The 17334-nt window shown below is 47.9% G+C and overlaps 2 protein-coding genes and 1 long non-coding RNA gene across 3 annotated transcripts in view; 2 read left to right on the forward strand and 1 right to left on the reverse strand.

The window, feature by feature from the left end:
• The window catches only part of LOC135374067 (uncharacterized), a 249900-nt gene that overhangs the window by 207107 nt on the left and 25459 nt on the right, over positions 1 to 17334 (reverse strand). The window lies entirely within an intron of this gene.
• Positions 7855 to 8987, forward strand: LOC135374050 (uncharacterized). The gene is made up of 2 exons (XM_064607058.1): positions 7855 to 8813; positions 8876 to 8987. The coding sequence occupies exons 1-2, from the start codon at positions 7922 to 7924 to the stop codon at positions 8929 to 8931; spliced, it is 948 nt and encodes a 315-aa protein (XP_064463128.1). The 5' UTR covers positions 7855 to 7921; the 3' UTR covers positions 8932 to 8987.
• On the forward strand, positions 9966 to 10734 carry LOC135374058 (uncharacterized). Its single transcript, XR_010416737.1, has 2 exons — positions 9966 to 10092; positions 10574 to 10734. It is a non-coding gene; the product is annotated as an uncharacterized LOC135374058 (long non-coding RNA).

Consider the following 17334-nt stretch of genomic DNA (forward strand, 5'->3'; position numbering starts at 1 on the left):
GTCCAGTACCTCCCCGCCAATATAGTTCCTTTCCGGTCCCTCTCCTCTCAAGCACATGCACATTCCTTCTTAGTCTTGGTACGTCAGACGTGAAGTATATTGGTACGCGGCGAGTATATATCGTCTCTTGGTGGTACATCGCAAAGCAAAAGTGGTAAAACCGAAGGCAATACAAAGAGCATAGACAAGAAGCGAGTGCTACACACGAATGACACGCTTAGAATACCTGAAAAACTACATCTCTCTGCTCCAAGGTCCAAGGGGCGAAACCGTGGGAACTTTTCTTCCCGCATGAAAACGTTACGTTCACATGGCGTCCATGTCGACCCCATAGCGCGCACAAAACGAATTGGACATCTCTAGGACGAGCGATCTGGAGTGGGATGCGCAGCTGGTTCTTATATTATTTACAACGCATGTCCCACTCATGACGGATGTCTCACGGGCACGTCAAGAATTAGTATTTCCTCCTTGCCTTGTGTGGCAGATGCAGTCATGACAGAAATCAATGATCGGAATGGGGAAACAACACTCTCGTCTCGGTGTCCCTATTCACCCAGCCTAAGATATCTTTTGTGATCTAACTGCATTACTTTCACTTGACCTGGTTGCCTTCTGTCTCAGGTTGGCCGGTGTTTTTCTTCTTATTTAGGGTAACGTGGGGCAAGATAATACACCGGGCAACGTGCAACGTGTTTTGCTCGACGCCGCCTTTCTCAGAGACGCGTTGCCCCATGCGCTTGAAACCTTCCTCATAGGTGGCTCTGCATGTCCGCTTTAATGCACGCGAGAATTGTCCGGATGGGTATTTGCGTTGAAGAGAAAAATAAAGACCCAGAAAAAAGGCGCGATTTTCTGTAGTCCCTTTTCTCGTCATCTGCGCAGCAGCGCATCGCAGGTTTATGCTGTCAATGGAAGGCCAAATCCTATTACTTTATTCATTCAACTAGATATATGCAAAATATGGGTACTCTTGGTTATCCGGTGTTCAACTGAAATATTAAAAGCATCCGGTAGTATCCACGGGGCAAGACATGACAACTTAACGTAATTTAGACGTAGCGCAATGTTAATGTAATGTAATTTAGAAACTATTAGGTGGCCTTATGATGGTTACTAAGAGATTCCTGTTTTGCATACTGTCAGTAGTATAGATTCGAGCCCCACAACAACCACTTTTTTCTAATCCAGTTGTAGGAATTTCTAATCCACCAGCCATTTCTAATCCAGGTCAAGCCAGGTCTAATCCAGGCTCGACCCCTTCATGGTGATCCATTTAATTCCTATGTCATTGGCTGCCCTTCATTGCCACATTTGCTCACTCGCTCATAAACACCAAAATTATCTATTCTATTCAATTCTAAGTCAGTTCATAGGCTTCCAAATCGCTCTTTTTTCTAATCCAGTTCTAGGAATTTCTAATCCACCACCCAATTCAAATCTAGGTCAAGCCACTTCTAAGTCCTCTGGTTGGTTGGTCACAGCTCCATTCCTTCACGCTGATTGACCGATCCAGGCTCCACCCCTTCATGGTGATCCATCTAATTTCTATGTGATTGGCTACCGTTCATTGCCACAACATCTGCTCACTCGTTCGTAGACACCAAAATGATCTATTCTATTCAATTCTAAGTCATAGGCTTCCAAATCGCTCACCTGTCCATAGGTCCGGGGGGTGGTCACTTCCATTCATTTCTAAAACCTAGTGGTTGACCTATTGGCTGCCTCTCATACATGCTCGATAGACTCATTTGTCATTTCCACTCTCTAGTTACTCGGTCACACGCTTTCAACTGCATATTGCTTCATAATTTCAACCGCAACATAGACAGTCCCTCGTGGGTCAATTCCATTCATTTCTGGGCCAGCTCACAAGCCCCCCCCCCCAAATTGCATATTGGCTTGGGACGCTTTCTAGTTAATCCAGGACAACGCTTCGGAACAGTAAGGACATAGAAATACACGGGAAATAGTTTTCAACATTTATTAGACACATCATGGCATTCTCCGAGAGATTGTAGTTCTCTCTGGGGCACTTCCAGCACACTGGACATTTCCACCCCGCATCCATGGCGTTTTTCACATAAGTACCGTGTGGATCACCCAAGCGTTCGTCCTTCTCCATCCACGGCTCAGTCCCAGACCGCACGCGAGAACAGCATGTCACGGAAGTATCAGTTCTCTTCCTGCACATCTCCTGGAGCGAAAAAAGAACATTATGAGCTTCACTATTTACATCATCCATTTAAACTTACCATATTCACAGCTTCCGTAAGGGTAGGATTCGATGTCATTGCTGAGGTATCTCTTGTCGTCGTATGCCATCAGACTTCTTTTGACGTTTCTGATGGTGTACATGCACTGTTTCTTTCCAACGATTGATACTTGTTCGTTCGATACGCTCGTGTGATTGAACAAGGTATTGTAGTATGTCTCATGGAGGAGGTGCTTGCGTACAATATTCTTTTTGACCCCTTTAGCTCTTGCAATTTGCTTTCCTCCAGCTAATTTGATGGAATACATTTTAGCTTTCAAGCATATTACTTCTTCGATAGGTACACTACCAGTTTCGCTTTTGAAAGCCCCAAGTCTCCCATGATTCTTTTCACTGTACAGTGGATGATCCCGGTCGAAGGAAGACAAATCTAAGTGGTCGTCGGCGATCGCTCGTAACTGATCTTCGTAGTCCTTGCAGAATAGGCCGAGGATCAGAGAATCCGTGTCAAAGTAACAGGCAATCACTGGACAAGTGAGCTTACTCAGCAAGGTTTCGTAGTAGAATGAGTACATGGTTAATTTACTCAGTTCCAAAATCGTAAACCCAATCTGGAGCGGGAAATCGCATCGCACTTTTCTTTTGCGCATTTCGTACATGACACAATCCGGGGACAAAATTTCCATCCTCTCTCATCATCATCAATCTCAAGCGTTCCTCAACTGAAGGGAAAAGTGAGCATTGTTTCGTGAGGGGGAATCTCGTACTGATTTTGTTTGACCGCAGTGCCGCGCTGTCTCGTATGTCAGTACGACCCCATCGATGCCATGCTCGTGGCCGTAGAAAGAGAGCACGAAGCTAGAATAGAGAATCTCGGTAATAGCCCAGTCGTCCTTTCAGATGACGACGACGACAGAGTCAGTAGTCCGCCTTTCGTAATACCTGAAACGGACGACGACGACGACGACGACGAATTGCTCATGTGGGAAGGGGATCAGTCGTATGCAGATTTCATTCCTCTGTCTGGTAGGGTTCGAGATGAATCACCAGATGCAAGCCCAGAATTTCGAAACGAAGCTGAGCCTGTCCAGGGTCGTAGAATCGTTGAATTGAGAGAACACGTCGTAGAGAATCATCCCTCCGTCACGGAGAGACGATTCCTTCCTTTTTTTGTCACAGACGAGGCATTTGACGGAACGGCTACTAGGTACACGCTTCTCTGTTCCCCGCACGACGACAACGTCGACGATTTGCGACTCTATCTACCGAGCATAGCTCCAGTAATCACGCGCGTCCTCGAAGCTTATCCCATGCCTTTTAAATTTTGTCTGTGCTCGAAGGCGCTCATGGTTAAGGACGGAGCCGACGGGTTGACTTCGCATCTCCTTCACGTGAACCTTCACATGAGAGTCGTTCATAACCGCCAAGAAATCGAAGGCGCGATAAATGCTGCCATCGCAGAGTCCTCGCAACGCGTTGAAAACTATGCGAGAGAAGGGTCTGGTTTCACCTCGAACGACGTCCAATGTGTCGACTTAAAACTAACGCGCTTAAAACCGAAGCGGATTGGATGCACGATCGAGCTTCCCGAAATGTTGAAGAAAAAAACAAAGACTCTCACAAACGTCAAACTTCCACCGAATCACGAAAACGAGTGTTTCAAGTATAGCGTGCTGGCACTCTTGCATCCGTTGAGAAACAAACCAAACGATTATGTCAGATACCACAAATACATGAATCCTTCGAATCCGGAGACGCGCGTAACGTACTGGCCACCCTGCTTCCCAGTCACTTACGAAGACATTGCCCTGTGGGAGAGAAAAAACAAAATATCCGTCTACATCTACGTGTTCGACGAGCAGACGAGTTCGATATCTACCGGGCGGATTCCCTGCACGCTCTATCAGGATAAAGTCCACCTGCTCGAGGTTAGGGATCATTTCTATGGAATCAGAAAATTTAGCACTTTCATGGGACGAGGAGACTATTTTTATTGTGAGAAATGCACGAGCGGTTATAGGACGAGAGGGGCGTTGGAGCAGCACGAACGTTTGTGTCGAGACGTAAACGAAGTAATTCTCGAAATGCCAAAAGCGGGGGAGAGCGTCTCCTTCACCAAGATACAGTACATGCATCCCTACCCCTATTTTGCGGTGTTGGACACGGAAAGCATACTGGAAAAGGACGCGCTCGTGAAGGACGCCTCGAGTGTGCACAGGATGAGCTCGTATAGCATTGTGCTAGTGAGAAGTTGTGATGGGAAAATAATGAACGTAGATGGCTATTTGGGACCCAACGCGGCAGAGAAATGCTTGCTCTCGCTCAAGCGATTTAGTGATCAAATCGATAGGCTGAACCGTCTTCCCTCACCGTTGGTCATGAGTATGGAAGACCACTTTCGGCACGCGAGCGCTACGCACTGCGAATTTTGTGGAATCGAATTTAACCGACATACGCGGAAGGTGTCGCATCACGACCACACCCGTTTCGTAGATCCCGGTTCCTCGAATTTTGTCGCGACGCTGTGTGATACGTGTAACCTTACGTGTCGTAATACCAAAGAACTCGTCGTGTGCGTGCACAACCTGCAGTACGATTTGAGCTCCCTTCTCCGCCACATGCACGTTCTAAATCTGGGCGAACCGTGGATCTTAGCTTCGAGCTCGGAAAAGATAAGAGGGTTCAATATTGGAGATCTCTATTTCCGCGATACCACGCAGTTTTTCAACCTCTCCTTGTCGAACCTGGTGGAAACCCTGCTCGCCAGCGGTGGTGAAAGCGCGTTTCATTGTACCCGTCAAATGTTTGGTGACCGTTTCCGACGCCTCCTCAGGAAGGGAATTTACCCGTACACCTTCGTCGACAGTTTCGAAGCGTACAATTTGCCCGCACTACCGCCAAAGGAAGCTTTCAAAAGCGACCTGAACGACCAAGAGATCACGGACGAGGACTATCAGTACGCCCTCGAGATTTTCGAATTGTTCGAATGTAAGAACCTAGGAGATTACACGCGTCTCTACGTCACGCTGGACGCTTGTCAGCTCTGCGACGTCGTACTGTATTTCAGGAAGATCGCGCTAGAGACGGATGGGATGGATATCTTACGTGCCATGTCCCTCGCCAGTTACGCGTGGAGTAGCGCTCTGAAGCTCACCAATGTCAAACACGAGCTCATGAGCGATCGCGAGATGTACGAAACGATCGAGAAGGGGATCAGGGGAGGCATTTGTAACAGCTTCCACAGATACTGTAGGGCTAATCACGAGGGGTGTGACGATTACGATCCCCACCAAGAAAAGACTTTTATCCAGTACCTCGACGTGAACAGTTTGTACCCGTACGCGATGACTTTCCATCTCCCAACAGGAGGTTTTGAGTGGGTGGATCCTTCGAGGTGGAGCGAGATCGATTTTCTCAACATTCCTCACGATTCGGAAGTGGGTTACGTGTACGTGGTAGACTTGTCATATCAAGAAGAACTGCACGCGCTCACCAGGGATTTTCCACTGGCACCAGAACACAGGTGCGTGGACGAGAACGAACTGTCCCCCTACCAACGCCACCTGAAAGATGCGTTGTCGCTGAACGCCCCTCCTACCAAGAAACTCTTGCTGACGTGCCACGACAAAGAACGCTATGTCGTTCATTATGCATTGCTCGCTCTGTACGTGAGGTTGGGCATGAAAATAAAACGTGTTCACAACACGTTTTATTTTCATGCCCAACCTCACGTACAGAGCGAGCAATGCATAATGAACGACATAGCGTTCTTTGTCGTGGCACGTCAGCAAGAGTTTCTTGGTAGGAGGGGCGTTCAGCGACAACGCATCTTTCAGGTGGCGTTGGTAGGGGGACAGTTCGTTCTCGTCCACGCACCTGTGTTCTGGTGCCAGTGGAAAATCCCTGGTGAGCGCGTGCAGTTCTTCTGGATATGACAAGTCTACCACGTACACGTAACCCACTTCCGAATCGTGAGGAATGTTGAGAAAATCGATCTCGCTCCACCTCGAAGGATCCACCCACTCAAAACCTCCTGTTGGGAGATGGAAAGTCATCGCGTACGGGTACAAACTGTTCACGTCGAGGTACTGGATAAAAGTCTTTTCTTGGTGGGGATCGTAATCGTCACACCCCTCGTGATTAGCCCTACAGTATCTGTGGAAGCTGTTACAAATGCCTCCCCTGATCCCCTTCTCGATCGTTTCGTACATCTCGCGATCGCTCATGAGCTCGAGTTTGACATTGGTGAGCTTCAGAGCGCTACTCCACGCGTAACTGGCGAGGGACATGGCACGTAAGATATCCATCCCATCCGTCTCTAGCGCGATCTTCCTGAAATACAGTACGACGTCGCAGAGCTGACAAGCGTCCAGCGTGACGTAGAGACGCGTGTAATCTCCTAGGTTCTTACATTCGAACAATTCGAAAATCTCGAGGGCGTACTGATAGTCCTCGTCCGTGATCTCTTGGTCGTTCAGGTCGCTTTTGAAAGCTTCCTTTGGCGGTAGTGCGGGCAAATTGTACGCTTCGAAACTGTCGACGAAGGTGTACGGGTAAATTCCCTTCCTGAGGAGGCGTCGGAAACGGTCACCAAACATTTGACGGGTACAATGAAACGCGCTTTCACCACCGCTGGCGAGCAGGGTTTCCACCAGGTTCGACAAGGAGAGGTTGAAAAACTGCGTGGTATCGCGGAAATAGAGATCTCCAATATTGAACCCTCTTATCTTTTCCGAGCTCGAAGCTAAGATCCACGGTTCGCCCAGATTTAGAACGTGCATGTGGCGGAGAAGGGAGCTCAAATCGTACTGCAGGTTGTGCACGCACACGACGAGTTCTTTGGTATTACGACACGTAAGGTTACACGTATCACACAGCGTCGCGACAAAATTCGAGGAACCGGGATCTACGAAACGGGTGTGGTCGTGATGCGACACCTTCCGCGTATGTCGGTTAAATTCGATTCCACAAAATTCGCAGTGCGTAGCGCTCGCGTGCCGAAAGTGGTCTTCCATACTCATGACCAACGGTGAGGGAAGACGGTTCAGCCTATCGATTTGATCACTAAATCGCTTGAGCGAGAGCAAGCATTTCTCTGCCGCGTTGGGTCCCAAATAGCCATCTACGTTCATTATTTTCCCATCACAACTTCTCACTAGCACAATGCTATACGAGCTCACCAATGTCAAACTCGAGCTCATGAGCGATCGCGAGATGTACGAAACGATCGAGAAGGGGATCAGGGGAGGCATTTGTAACAGCTTCCACAGATACTGTAGGGCTAATCACGAGGGGTGTGACGATTACGATCCCCACCAAGAAAAGACTTTTATCCAGTACCTCGACGTGAACAGTTTGTACCCGTACGCGATGACTTTCCATCTCCCAACAGGAGGTTTTGAGTGGGTGGATCCTTCGAGGTGGAGCGAGATCGATTTTCTCAACATTCCTCACGATTCGGAAGTGGGTTACGTGTACGTGGTAGACTTGTCATATCCAGAAGAACTGCACGCGCTCACCAGGGATTTTCCACTGGCACCAGAACACAGGTGCGTGGACGAGAACGAACTGTCCCCCTACCAACGCCACCTGAAAGATGCGTTGTCGCTGAACGCCCCTCCTACCAAGAAACTCTTGCTGACGTGCCACGACAAAGAACGCTATGTCGTTCATTATGCATTGCTCGCTCTGTACGTGAGGTTGGGCATGAAAATAAAACGTGTTCACAACATCCTCTCGTTCCACCAAGACAACTTTTTGCGAACCTTCGTGCAGAGAAACGTCGCGTTGAGGAATGCCGCGACCACGAAATTCGAGCGACTTCTGTACAAAACCATGTCGAACAGCACGTTCGGTAAGTCGATACAAAATGTGAGACGCATGAAAAGGTACGCTATAGCCTACGACAAAGAAAGCGCGCTCCGAAAAGCTAGCTCCGTCGACAGTCAGCATTTTCACATTCTGAGTGATAAGTGCATCTTATACGAGATGAAGCAACGCCGCATCAAATGCACGCACCCCCTTTACGTGGGCTTTGCCATTCTTGAAATATCCAAAGTCCGAATGTACAGCTTCATCTACGAATCGCTCTTTTCTCGCTTGACATGTCCAGTGCAATTGATCTATAGCGACACGGACAGCATAATTTTTTCTCTCACGTGTGAAAGCCTGGAAGAGCAGCTGATGAAGATTGAGAGTGAGTTAGATCTGTCTTCCTATCCGCCGGACCACCCACTTTTCAACGACGAGCACGCGAATCAGATGGGGTACTTCAAAGACGAGACGGGAGGTGGAGTTATTCAGGAAGTCGTAGCCATCCGAGCGAAAATGTACAGCATCCTCTTGGCTGGGACACACAAACAGATCGCGAGAGCGAAAGGAGTTAAGAAAGACGTGGTGAGGAAACATTTATTGCACGAAGTGTACCGAGATTCTCTGTTCAATGAAAAGGCGGTCTCTCAGAAGCAGTGCACCATCCAGAGTATAAAGCAAACGATGTACACCATTTCGAGACTCAAGAAGAGCTTGGTCCCCTACGACGACAAGCGCTATCTCGTGGATGCCGTACACTCCTTCCCTTATGGAAGCTGCGAATACGGTAAGCTTTCCTAGTGTTTTGACGCGTATAGGATTACGATAGTGCTCTCTCTCTTTGTGCAGCAACGGAAAACCCGGAAGAGAGCCCGAGAGCGTCGACGTCGTCAGGCATCGAGTAACCGCGGAACAAAGAGCTGCACGCGCATGTAATCGAGAATAAAAGTTCTAGTCGAGACATGCTTCTCTCTCTCTCTCTCTCTCTCCCTCAGACAGGAGAAGCACGGGTCATCGTGGCAGTGTGGTAGCGGAATGGGTGTACGAAAAGAATGACCATTCCGTCATCGTGCTGGCGCAGTAACCCGCGCAATGACGACGCTGCGATGAAGATACCCCATATCCTTTCTCTTGAGGCAAGTCAGGGAGGGTGCAGGCATCTATTGACCAAGTCCTTTGTATGTATTCAATAAAGATGTTTCAGTGAAAGAACACACAGAGTCTCGTCAAAGTTATTCGGACTGTTTAATGCGTTGCATGTCAATAACCAAGCGGTATTTCAATAAATCAGTGACAAAGTTGGCGATGTAGACTGCTTGCAAATGTCGCTGCTTCCGCAGGGCGTGCTTAATATGAGCGATGGCACGAGCGAGAAGGTCCACGATGTCTGCAGCGATGTAGTTGAATTCTGCGTTGGCCAAGCTCACAAATTCGCTCATCAGTCCCAGGGGTCCGTCAGGAACCGTTATGCAGACGTTCTTGTAACGGGCGTAAATTCGACGCACCATCTCCTGCAGCGGCCCCGGCGAGATCTCTCCTATATTGCCAAAGCCTACCATGTCTATCACGTAGCGAAAAGCAGTGATGACGAGCTCGTTGCGGGGACTTTCGCCGTTGAAACATTCCTTCTCCACTTCTTCCCAAGAAGCGTGGGTACGGGAACAATTTTGTAAAGAGTGGTAGCTGAACATCTTCACGTAGTGATGGCGCGAGCGCGGTGCGCCCTGCCTTTATAGAGATAAACGCGCGCGCGCGCAAAGAACGGAGAATGAAAGCGAAACTGAAAAGCCACCCGTCGCCGCTAGGAGCGCGCGCGCAGCAGAGAGCCGAAACCGAAAACACCCGCGGCCGGCGCAGGGGGCGCTAGGAGCGCGCGCGCGCGCATGCGCGGACGGGTGGAGCAGAGGGCGCGCGCGCGTCGCCTCTCTCAGTTTCTCTCGGACCGTCGCGGAAGACGGACGTGCGCTCCGCGCGCTCGCTCAGTTGCTGGCTGCCTCTCGTAGAGAGCAGACGTATGTTCTCCGCGCTCGCTCAGTTTCTGCCTGGAAGTTGCCGCGGGGGAAAAGGTGAGTGATTTGACGCGCTCCTTTTCTCGTATGTTTGCCGTGTTTAGCGGTGACCGCGCTCGTGCTAAGCCTTTTCTCGCATGTTTAGACTTGTTTTGCGGTGTCCAAGCCTGTTGACGCATGTTTAGCGATGTGTGGTTCCCGCCTTGTGTTAGCTGCGTAGTGTTTGGGTTAGGCCTAAGCGATCGCCCCCCCCGTAAGCCTCTTTCCTCGTATGTTTGCCGTGTTTAGCGGTGACCGCGCTCGTGTTAAGCCTTTTCTCGCATGTTTAGCGATGTGTGGTTCCCGCCTTGTGTTAGCTGCGTAGTGTTGTGGTTAGGCCTAAGCGATCGTCCCCCCCGTAAGCCTTTTTCCCCCGATGTGTACTGTTTTCTGTTTAGCAGTAGCGGTTAGACCTTTTCTCTCGCATGCCTAGACTTGTTTAGCAGTGTTGTCATTTTTACCTGCCGCTAGTATCTTGTTCTCTGTCTCTCTCCTCTAGAGCTATGATGGTGGCGCCATCTGGTGTGATGCCTTGCAACTAAGTGGCCACCTGTCGTCGATCTCTGCAACTACCCGACGTCAACAAGCACTGGTCACCCCGGAGCCGTTTCTTCGCCGCGGCATCGTTGATTTTCGAATAAATTGTTTCTCTCCACTCTATTTCTATCTTTTCATTTTATTTTCTACCTATTTTTTTATTTTTTATCAGCTCAACTAGCCGGCAAGTCACATCTTTGTCTGGACGTGTCTTAGATGATCCCCAATTAGTGTAATGACTCCCTGGTGGGTCCTGATTAATGTGGGGGGTCCCAATTAGCTCTAATTGCTCATTAATGGCGTCCAGACAAAGATGTGTCTTGCCGGCTAGTTGAGCTGATACATTACTACTACTGTCTAAAACTTTCCCGTGTAGTAGAATGTTTGCAGCAAAGCAGAAGTGCACTCAAGAGCGAGCCACCAGCGACACATCCGACTGGCGGTGCCTCGGTTGCAGAGGACGGTGGAGGGAAATGGCACCAGGCTCTATCTGGTTTTATAGCTCGTCATGTACGGGGTGGGTTCAAGGGGGCAGTGTAGGTACTTGAATTAGATCTAATTTGTATAGTTCATTACCACGGCGTGTCTTACCTTGCCCCACGCTCTGCATTTTTAAATTTCTTATTCTGTGTTTATTTTAGAACCTATTACGTCCGTTCTAATTTACAAATCAGAAGCTCTATACCTGTGAGAATGTGCCTATGGGTGTTTTTAAAGAAAACACACGAAACATACAAAATCCATATTCAGTTGCTAAATTCTGACTCATCTTGCCTTACCTTACCCTAGTCCCATTTTTCTTCCCAGTCATGTTTAATTGCATGTGCTTGCTTGTGAAGATTAAACTTATGCAAGTTTGAGTCACGTGGTCGTCTCTCTAGTTATGCCCAGGCCAGGGTTTCTTTTTCTTTACTTTTTTTTACATTATGCAGAGAACACTTCCTGTGATCCCTGCACTAAATTCACTCTTTGGGTCCATTATTGGACCCATATGGGCACCAAGATTACCAGTTCAGGTCCAATATGGTCTGCCAATATGGAGCCAGTATGGGAGTGCAAAACAAGGCTTGATATTGGACCAATATGGTCTCGCCATATTGGCAAGCCCATTTTGTGCCAATTCTCCGGTACAATGTCCACCACTGCTATTACTTCTCTCTTGTTTTTGCTTTTCTCATTTCTTCAGATCTTATTGATCCACGTTGTGTAGCATTACAAAAACAACACTGCATCGCCATAAAAACGAAGAACAGGTGCCATGCACCACTTGCTCAAAGATCCAGGCAGTCCCACGGAACTTCCAATGCCAAACATCCCTCAGCAGTCTTCATTGGGATCGCAACCAGTCCTCCTCAGGTAACTGAGGGTGCGGCTGTAGAGTATGTACCACTACGCCAATCTACAATGTTGCAAGCTCATTGGCCTAGACTGTGTGCGCGCTCCGATTGGTCGACAATTTTTTGAAATCGCATTTTCTACGCGCGCATGTGCGTGTGCAGCGTCCGGCTGTCGTTTCAACAGTTCCAGCATAGTTTCTAAATAGCTCGCATCGGCTGGCACGGCGTCCGTCGTCTTGTGTTCCGTGTTTCGGTGATGTCAGTCGGCAGAACAGTTTGTGATTCTACGCTTGTTGTGCTGTTCCTGGACACGACTATTATCCCACGTACAGTCTATCAACTATGGAATTGGAATGCTTCGTGGGTTGGAGCGGTTGGAGTGTGAAGAACGCGTTCGGGCGCCGTTGGATTTTGAGGGCTGACAACAAAGACAGGAGTACGATTACGTGCCACACAAGTGCCTTCCGCTCTGCAAGCAACGAAAGAAGATGCTCATCATAAAATCGGCGGGCACGGCGTCCTCTTGTGTTCCGTGTTTCAGTGATGTCAATCGGCAGAACAGTTTCTAGAAGTGTTCGCTGGTTTATTCATGCGTCGATGTGATTGAACGTGTGTTGTGCTGTTCCTGGACACGACTATTATCCCACGAACAGTCTATCAACTCCGGAACTGGAATGCTTCGTGAGTTGGAGCGGTTGGAGAGTGAAGAACACGCTTGGGCTGTGTCGAATTTCGAGGGCTGTGTTCGTTTCGCTTCAAGTTCGAACTTAGTTACAGTGCGTCAACAACGTAGTGGACTTCGTATTCACAGTGCACCCATGTATCAGATCTTTGAATCAGTGCTTTGTGTCAAATAAATATTTCTTTTAGCCGAAAGAAGCTTCAGTTATTTTGAATATCGGTAACGGCGGTAGGAGTGGAATCCGGTAGAAGTCGATGGTAGCCAGAACCGACCGAAAGCTCAGCCAAAGTTAAGGCTCCTGATTGGTCGACTGGCATTGCATAATATCTACAACGTTGCACTCTCATTGGTCGTGTGCCCAGTGTTGTGTGAATTATCTCAAACTATGGGCTCTATGGGGAGCTGTTGGAGCCTGATCGCAACGGTGTATGGACCAAAAATTTCTAACTCACTCCTAGAGTACAAAGGAGTGGAACACTTTCCTGATGGTGACATGCATACACATCAGCGACACACACTGCCTGCAGTAACTTGAAAGCACCAAGCGTTATTGAAGAGACACCCCTTCCTATCAAACATTGTGTTTTCTACTTTACCTGCCGCAATTCCGTTATCATTAGAGGAAACAGCGACATTTTAGCCCGAATCAAACGTCCGAACCGAGTCTGTGTTGCGCATGCGCATTATTTGTAGGACGCATGATTTCGCTCAAACGCCCACGCTGTCAGTCGGTTCGACGTATTGGCATTGGCATCACGAAGAAAAATGGTGACTGTTTGCAGCAAGTGGAAAGTTTAGTTACAGTGGCTAGAAGGAGAAGTGTGCCGGGCGCCATATACACGCCATACGATAGGGAAGCGCAAACCGCAATGACAAGTTCTTGCGTCGCAGAGGGCGCTGCAACCACTAGGCGAGTCAGGTCGCGGGAAGCAGACGCTTACTTGTCAACTCAACGTGTGTCGTTTCGAGCATTTGTTTGTTCAATTTGTGTCTCTTTGGGCGCTTTTGTGTGTCACTTAGCGAAGTCTGGGTATCCAGTCTTCACGGCATGGTCCATGCCACGGTGAGGACGAACATGAGGTCTTCCTGTTCCGACCACCGAAGGAAACTACCCGCAGAGAAGAGTCGGCGCGTAACGTAAAGCGCGCGGAGAAAGGACTGACAATTGACTGTGTTGTGTGTGAACGGTAATTCGAGGAAGGGTATACCACAAGGATTCTTCGGCACATCATTGGCGACGGAAACGTTGAAATTCCGAGGGACAGGTCGCTGCTAGCAGACGATGCCGCTCCAGCCCTGTTTCCGGACGCGCCGAAGTATTTCACGAAGAAAGTGCGCCCATCAAAATACACCTGGATTCTGGTGCGCAGGTGCACAACTTCAACCCGTTGTGCATCAACACTCATGGAAACGATTTTGCAATCTCTGTCAACGTACGGTGCACGAAAGAATGCTCAATGACATGACGCATCAGAAAAAAAATGAAAGGAATTCAGTGTCCAAAATTCCCTTTTTGCTGCACACAGACCTAGTCTGGACTGGTTACAAAACGGAAAAATTGCCGTATAAAAGTTGTATGCAGTGTGCTTGATACAGAATTCGATAAGGGCTGGTTAGAAAGTGGTTAAGAATTCCTATTTAGAACATGTATACAGTGCGCGTAATAGACCCTGTACGCACCTTTATTCAGGCTTCTGTCTGCTAGACTGGGAGCGAATAGGCTGGATAGGTTATGGTTATAAGAGCTGTATATAAACTAGAAGATCATTTTCATAAGCCGCACACATCCAAGAAAGTGAGTTCACCAGCTGCTTCGACGTCTACTATACCCTGGCCATGGACTGGCCAAGCTCATTCAGTGCTCGAAGCAGCATTTACGTAATATTTTTCCACTCAGAAGCTCTACGCCCGCAGTACCTTTGACTTTATGCAAGTCATGGTAGAAAGTGCACAAAAAACACGGACTAGAAGCAGACGACACACAGACAGCGCTGGTGTTGTCGTCTTCTTCTAGTCCGTGTTTTTGTGCGCTTTCTACCATGTCGTATGCTTACCAACTAGCCCAACGTTGTTTGTTGTTATTTATGCAAGTCCTTGACCAATCAAGCTTGAACAAATTGGCTGTGACGTGCACTGCAATGAACTGATTATATGTGTTCTTCATAACTTTTTAGTGACACGACTGCATTCTCTTAGAGTCTTTTTTTTTCTTTCTCTCTCAAATTTTCTTGGATAAGGAGAATGTGTCAAAAAGAGAGCGACGGAAGCATTTGAAAATACGCTTGAACGTAAATCAACGAGACGTTTCCGCTCAATCGTACGTGTATACACCAGCTCGATTGTCTCCTCACTGATGTTCAACCAAAAAACGCTATTTTTGCTTGAAAATATGCCATTTGAAAATATTTACTATGACGTCTCGCCGGTCTCGGTAAAATATAAATGTGTTCGGTACTGTACGATCATAACTCTATTTTTTTTTCTTTATTTAAAAATTGCGCGTGCTCGTGTTCTCGTAGTTATCACTGCATAATTAAGAGAACATGAATCAAGTACCACCAACATTCCTTTTCAAGCTAACGTGAAATCCTCCGGTTTAGTGCCGAACTCCGCAACTTCCCACGTAGGAGCCCTTCGGGAGGTAACTCGCCTACTGCGACCAGCGCCACCTGGACCTTTCATTGCAGTTTTGTGCACTTATTTCCCGGCGCCCGGCACACTTCTTCTAGCCACTGTAGTTTAGTTGTTGAGTTTCAGTGCATCTTACAGTGGCATTGACACGTATATGGACTCTCTTGAAAGATGTGTATCCTCTGCGGGAAGTTGTTGCATGTATGGACGTACTGAATTGGGCATTTCACGTGCTTCAGCGTCCAATCTTGCCGTGCTGCTTGGGCATTTGGTACAACACAGGTACGTACCATTTTATGCATTTTCAGTCAATATGGGGTGCACATGGGCAATACGGGGTCCATATTGCCAGGATTTTCCCTATATTGGCTCAAACTTTGTAAAATCGGCCCATATTGACAGTATCGGCAGTATGAAGAAAATCCTGGTGAACAGGTCCCATATTGTACCCGCATTGCCAATGACTAGCCAATATAGGGGTCCAATATTGTGTCCTGCTTGGGCATAATCGCTAAAACACTCCATGCACGACCCCGTAAAGGACATAAATGCAACAAATAAGACTGAAACGTTCCCCTGTATCGAAAGTTCTAGCTGTCGTAAGAAATGAGCATCGCTGTAGCAGACTTTCTTAGAGTATTCAATAAGGCAGCTCCCATTGTCCTGACAGGCCGATAGACCACTGACAGTCAAGCTTCTAATGTTTTATGCCATCTAACTCGCTCCACTCGAAATATTGTAATATTGCTTCAGGATTCACTTAAATATGGTTCGCGACGATACGTCAAACCCATAAAACTTCCCTAAAACTGATTGCGTGAAGCTCGCAGCCTATAGAAGGCCACGTGCTATGCACCAGTACCTATAGGCATCCATAAACGACTGGGAGCTTCACAGGTGGACGCCCCTTTCTGTATATCCGCCCGATATCGCGTGTCGGAGTTTCAAAATTTTTCCTAGTCCTGGCGGAATTCTCTAATGGCATGGAGTGTTGCGATAGAGAAAAGAACGCGGGATTGCACTGCGGAAGTTCGATTTTCGATGGGCCTACAGGATGTCTCAACCAAAATCAGTAAGAAACACATATGTTGTGTTAGTCTAGAGCAGGGATTTCCCTACACTCCCCCAGGGGGGGTGTACACCCTCCCTGCATTTTTGCAACCCCCCTCCCTGAAATTTCTCAGGTGACCCCACCCAGCTCGGCCACCAACACGTTCTGGTAGTGAGTCCGGCGCAGCGTGTTACATCCGGTACTGTCAAACTTGGGCTGTAGGACCACAGTCGTGCAGATGATCGTACCATGCATTTGTCGAAATCATTTGAAAGTGACTGTTCAATGCATATATTGCGCTCATATACGAGCAAAAATGCGTGCGGGCACGCAAACTCAATGTGAGTCATCAAGAAGCATTTGCGCCCAACTCAATCAAGCGAGGTATTCTGCTTTTTTCGTCTAAGGTCTTCACCGTTGCTTGCTAGGTATCCATTGAGCTTCGTGAGATAAGGTGCTAGCCCTTTTTCTTTGTTGGTCGTGTGACTATGCATCTTAATGTGAAATGTCGTTCATAATGAATCTGCATTCTAATGTACTGAGTTCTAATGTAATATCATGTGCAAATAAAACGGGAAAGCTGTGCAGATATGTCACAATTGTGCCACGATTCTTTCCGTGTCTCAGAAAATATTTCGTAAGTGGAATTTTCACCAAGCATACCCCCCTCCTTGAAAGCTCGGCGCCCCCCCCCCCCCCAGCAGTGAATTTCTGGGGAAATCACTGGTCTAGAGTTAATACCCCAAGCCATTCCTCACTTCAATGTTGCTTGTGTGAGAAAATAAAGTAAATTTAGACATCTCACCCCCTATTTTTAATCGCGACAGCAAACACTCGCATTCTCCAAATCACGGAATACAAGTTATACATATAGTGTTTGTGCTACCTGCATCCACTTCCACTTTGATGCCAATGCATCGAAAGAGATTGGCACTGCCACCCTAAGTAAGCTTTTGCGCCTTCAGTTCTGGAGAGCGCTTTTCTTTCTTTACATTTCTGTTTACTTCTTGGAATGCTGCGCG

The sequence above is a fragment of the Ornithodoros turicata genome, chromosome 1 (assembly GCF_037126465.1).
Source record: "Ornithodoros turicata isolate Travis chromosome 1, ASM3712646v1, whole genome shotgun sequence".
NCBI lineage: Eukaryota > Metazoa > Arthropoda > Arachnida > Ixodida > Argasidae > Ornithodoros > Ornithodoros turicata.

Bases quoted from the DNA above. Each gene is read 5' to 3' on its own strand.
- LOC135374050 (XM_064607058.1), top strand. From the start codon at position 7,922: ATGAAAATAAAACGTGTTCACAACATCCTCTCGTTCCACCAAGACAAC. The intron at 8,814-8,875 runs GTAAGCTTTCCT...CTCTTTGTGCAG, and splicing joins TTATGGAAGCTGCGAATACG to CAACGGAAAACCCGGAAGAG.